Here is a 5,023-nt window from a genome sequence, read left to right as displayed (position 1 = left end):
ACTAGTTGAATTACGTGTGCTTGTCTGTGGCAGATGTGCTTGTAACAGATGTGGTTGCAGCTATAAATAATTTCTAAAGATATAATGTTACTCAAGCCTTTTGAATAAGTTACTCAATGAAAATGGAATGTCTCTAAAGACTAAAAAGGCAAAAGTCATCATTATTACCCACAAAAATAGTCAACCCTTTGAAAAACATGCATGCTTGGATCCAGAATCTTCAAAATACATTGCAGGAATAAGTAAGGTAAGGAATTCATGAATTAGGTCTGTTTATTATTTTCTCTAAACAAATATCTATGTCTAAGGACTTTGTAAACAGTTAGAGGATTTTGACATGTGGCATTGGATTCTTTAATGTAGTGAAACAAATCGTATAATTTGGCATGGAATATGACAGGACGAAATAGCATTATATATATTGATTATATATATTTTGGGGTGAAATAGCAGAATTTCACAAGTTGAAAATGATGCTGTGTACCTGTAAAAAAATAAAGGCCGATCCTTTCTAAACTGATTGCGTGCTGTACACATACAAACCGCTATGAGGCAGTAAAGAGCAAGATCCACTTCCGGGGGGGGAAGCTTGAACTTTCAACCCGGTTGCGAAAGTTCTTTCCTTTTCTGTTTCGGCTTTACTAGAGACACACACAGGTAAATTATCGCAGATTTGTTATCCAAATGAATCCTCAATCCCTTAAAGTATCTATTGCCCCTTGTCCTTGTATTCGATAAAGTAAGCGTTTATAGATAAGGAAAATGTGCAATTTGTTCGAAAATCGGACTAGAAGTTTATGGATTAGACTACTTTAGTGTAGGCTGGAAGAAGGGATGTTCATCATCGCAAGGCCTGGAAATGTAGTTTGCTGAAGCACATTGAGTGGGGCTCATGTGTCACTAGTTATATTAACCATATTGTGCCGAATGTCTTCACCCGTGTTCATTTTTGCTGCAGGGAAGTGTTATCTACGTCTTTAATTGTACCTGAGTGTCATGTGGAGTGTAGCTTGCTCATGGTGCGCTAACGGTTAGTTATTGTAGCTAACTTGCTGTCGCGTTGTTTAGCCCATGCTAACCAGGTAAACTATGGGCTACTGTAGTTTTTAGTCTTTACATTGTTGTGACAAGCACACATTGTCGTGTTATACATTCTGGTGTTTGGTTGTTAACAAAAACGTTAGTTGACGTTAACGCCACTCCACTGGCGTTTGTTGCCATGTGACACTTTTATACACTGGTGTAAAGTTTTTAAGTAAAAATACTTTAAAGTACTACGTAAGTAGTTTTTGTGTTGTCTGTACCTTGTCATTTTTTGCCTACATTAACTTCCCTACATTCCTAAAGAAAATAATGTACTTTTTACTCCATACCTTTTCCCTGACACCCAAAAGTACTCGTTACATTTTGACAGGAAAATGGTCCAATTCACACACTTATCAAGAGAACATCCCAGGTCATCCCTACTGCCTCTGATCTGGCGGACTCACTAAAAACACAAATGCTTAGTTTGTAAATTATGTTGGAGTGTGTCTCTGGCTCTCCTAAAATAAAAACAAGAACGTTGTGCCGTCTGGTTTGCTTACTATAAGGAATGTTAAATGGTTTATACTTTTACTTTTTGTACATTTTAGCAATTCCATTTACTTTTGATACCAAATACTTTTACTCTAGTATTTTACAGGGTTGACTACCTTGAGTTGTTTTCTATTAAGTTATCTTTACTTTTACTCAAATATGACAATTGAGTACTTTTCCCACCACTGCTTGTATATAACGTTAGCTAGTAGTTATTGGTCAGTTGCTTTAATGGTTGACATTTTGCTAAGTATTCTCATTGTGCACATAACTAGTGAGGGACACCTTTTAAATACAGCAATTCAAACGCATCTTGTGGTGAAGTTGTCGAGTAATGTATCCATCCCCTACCAGGAGTCAGGATCTAGCCAGTTTGCTAGATATGGAAACGTTACTTCCTGCCTCGCCTCAATCCGATCACTTGCTAATGCCAGGATTGGTAACTGACACTTAAACTAAATGCTGACCAACGTGCATTCCTTTGCAGCTATGGCACCACGCAAGGGTAAGGAAAAGAAGGAAGAACAGGTCATCGCCCTGGGACCTCAGGTTGCCGAAGGCGAGAATGTCTTTGGAGTCTGCCACATCTTTGCATCCTTCAATGACACCTTCGTTCATGTCACTGACCTCTCCGGCAAGTAAGTACTGGAGGCATGGGAACCGTGCATGCTCGGCTTTGGAAAATATTCAAGTGACCTGATACATTATCAATCAACCTGCATGCTTACAGCAATCGATGTCATCACATTATAGTGTTCAGTGTTGATTTCAAATGCTTTGCCCTAAACGTTTCCCGGCACCCTCCAGGGAAACTATCTGCCGTGTGACTGGTGGTATGAAGGTAAAGGCCGACAGAGACGAATCCTCCCCCTACGCTGCCATGTTGGCCGCCCAGGATGTGGCACAGAGATGCAAGGAGCTGGGAATCACTGCCCTGCATATTAAGCTGAGGGCCACTGGCGGTAACAGGTAATGAATCCCTCCCTCTGTTCGCTGAAGCGCAACCTATTGTTGCTCCGTCAGACCTTGTCTTTTGTACATCCATGGGGTTGCACAGTGCTTGATGCAGCTAAATAGTTTTGGTAGGCCACATTGTTTCCTTTCGACTACTACTCTTGTTACCACTGTAAATAGAACAATCAATTTAGGAGTGCAGTCTATATTTTGCTTAGTCTTCTGAGTTGTGGAACTGGATCTCTCTAGTCAACTACACATTAGATTTGTCTTTTGTGTAACTGTGTGAACATTTGCCTTTCAGAACCAAGACCCCTGGACCAGGAGCACAGTCTGCTCTCCGTGCCCTGGCTCGTTCTGGCATGAAAATCGGACGCATCGGTAAGCTTTAGCTCAGCCGTCCTGTTGGGAGAATAATTTATTTGATATACCAATGTTTCTCACCCCTCGCCTTGGACCAATGGATTGTCCCGTCCACATGTTAGTTATAGCCCCTGCACTGATGTGGCTGAGTCAACTAATCAAGGAGAGGGTTGGAAAACACTGTACCATGTGTCTGCATATTTAATGTGTCAAGGGTGAAATATACTGGTTGTATGATGTTTTCCAGAGGATATACATTTTTCAGTTGGAAATGTATTTTTAGCTGGTCTTTGAATACTACATGTGAAACAATTCAACTTTTCTCTTGGCCTGTTTTCTTGGGAGTCTCCTGAACAAGGAGGCTGTGTTAATTACATTACAGTTTACATTATACTCTCGCATGCTGTTGTCACAACCATGGCATTTTAACACTTCAGTCATTTAGCAGATGCACTTATTCAGCGTGACGTATCGTTAGCGAGTCGCTCTGTTCCAATTCCCTAAAGACAATATAAATTACAAATGTAAATGGGGATGTCAATGAATCTGGGAGTCAACGTACAATTCTGTTAATGCATGTGAAGACACCAATGCTTGCTCTCCTTGCAGAGGATGTCACCCCTATTCCATCAGACAGCACCCGAAGAAAGGGAGGTCGTCGTGGGCGTCGTCTGTAAATGTGCTTTGAGTTTTTCACTCAATAAAAGGTTAATTCCAAACAACCGTTTTGTCTGGTTTCTATTTGTTCTAAGTCTTTCTAGGAAAATAAATGTGTATATATATACATACAGTACCAGTCAAAAGTTTGGACACCCCTACTCATTCAAGGGTTTTTCTTTATTTTTACTATTTTCTACATTGTAGAATAATAGTGAAGACATCAAAACTATGAAATAACACATGGAATCATGTAGTAACCAAAAGTGTTTTTATATTTCCAATTCGTCAAAGTAGCCACACTGCCTTGACAGCTTTGCACACACTGTATTCTCTCAACCAGCTTCAACTGGAATGCTTTTCCAACAGTCTTGAAGGAGATCACACATGCTGAGTACTTGTTGGCTGCTTTTCCTTCACTACGGTCCAACTCATCCCAAACCATCTCAATTGGGTTGAGGTTGGGTGATTGTGGAGGCCAGGCTATCTGATGCAGCACTCAATCACTCTCCTTGATCTAAGCCCTTAAACAGCCTGGCGGCGTGTTGGGTCATTGTCCTATTGAAAAACAAATTATAGTTTGTTCCAACTGCCGTGTCTTTGTGAGACGTAAAGTAGGTGAACGGATGTTCTCCATGATTTCCGTATATGTGGTTCCCACTGTAAAGCATGGAGGTGATGGTGCTTTGCTGGTGATACTGTCAGTGATTTATGTAGAATAAGGCACACTTAACCAGCATTCTGCAGCAATACAGCATTCCAACTGGTTTGTGCTTAGTGGGAATATTTGTATTTTATTTAACTAGGCAAGTCAGTTAAGAACACATTCTCATTGTGAAGCATTTATTTGGGCTGCAATTTCTGAGGCAGGTAACTAATGAACTTATCTGCAGCAAAGGTAACTCTGGGTCTTAGGTCTTTTGTGGCAGTCCTCATGAGCCAGTTTCATCAAAGCGCTTGATAGTTTCTGTGACTGCGCTTAACTTTCAAAGTTCAAAATTTTCCGGATTGACTGACCATGTCTTAAAGTAATGATGGACTGCCGTTTCTCTTTGCTTTTTTGAGTTGTTCTTGACATAATATGGACATAGCCCTATTTGGTAAAAGACCATCTTCTGTATGCCGACATTGTCACAACACATCTGATTGGCTCAAATACATTGAGGAAAGAAATTCCAGAAATGAACTTAACAAGGCACACCTGTTAATTTAAATGCATTCCAGGTGACTACCTCATGAAGCTGGTTGAAAGAATGCCAGGAGTGTGCAAAGCTGTCATCAAGGCAAAGGGTGGCTACTTTGAAGAATGTTAAATATAAAATATACTTTTTTATTTAACACTTATGTTACATGATTCCATGTGTGATTTTTCATAGTTTTGTCTTAACTACTTTACAATGTAGAAAATTAGCAAAAATAAAGAAACCCTGAAATGAGTAGGTGTCCAAACTTTTGACTGGTACTGTATATA

The 5,023-nt window shown here is 39.9% G+C and overlaps 1 protein-coding gene across 1 annotated transcript; it reads left to right on the top strand.

Moving 5' to 3' along the window:
• Positions 1–636: 636 nt before the first annotated feature.
• rps14 (ribosomal protein S14) lies at positions 637–3,617 on the top strand. Its single transcript, NM_001139736.1, has 5 exons — positions 637–657; positions 2,066–2,216; positions 2,386–2,547; positions 2,837–2,913; positions 3,505–3,617. The coding sequence occupies exons 2-5, from the start codon at positions 2,068–2,070 to the stop codon at positions 3,570–3,572; spliced, it is 456 nt and encodes a 151-aa protein (NP_001133208.1). The 5' UTR covers positions 637–657; positions 2,066–2,067; the 3' UTR covers positions 3,573–3,617.
• The last annotated feature ends 1,406 nt before the right edge of the window (positions 3,618–5,023 follow it).

This window comes from Salmo salar, chromosome 11 (genome assembly GCF_965601325.2).
Source record: "Salmo salar chromosome 11, fSalSal1, whole genome shotgun sequence".
Lineage (NCBI taxonomy): Eukaryota > Metazoa > Chordata > Actinopteri > Salmoniformes > Salmonidae > Salmo > Salmo salar.
The sequence above is the reverse complement of the archived record's forward strand: the minus strand, read 5'-3'. Positions and strand labels throughout refer to the sequence as shown.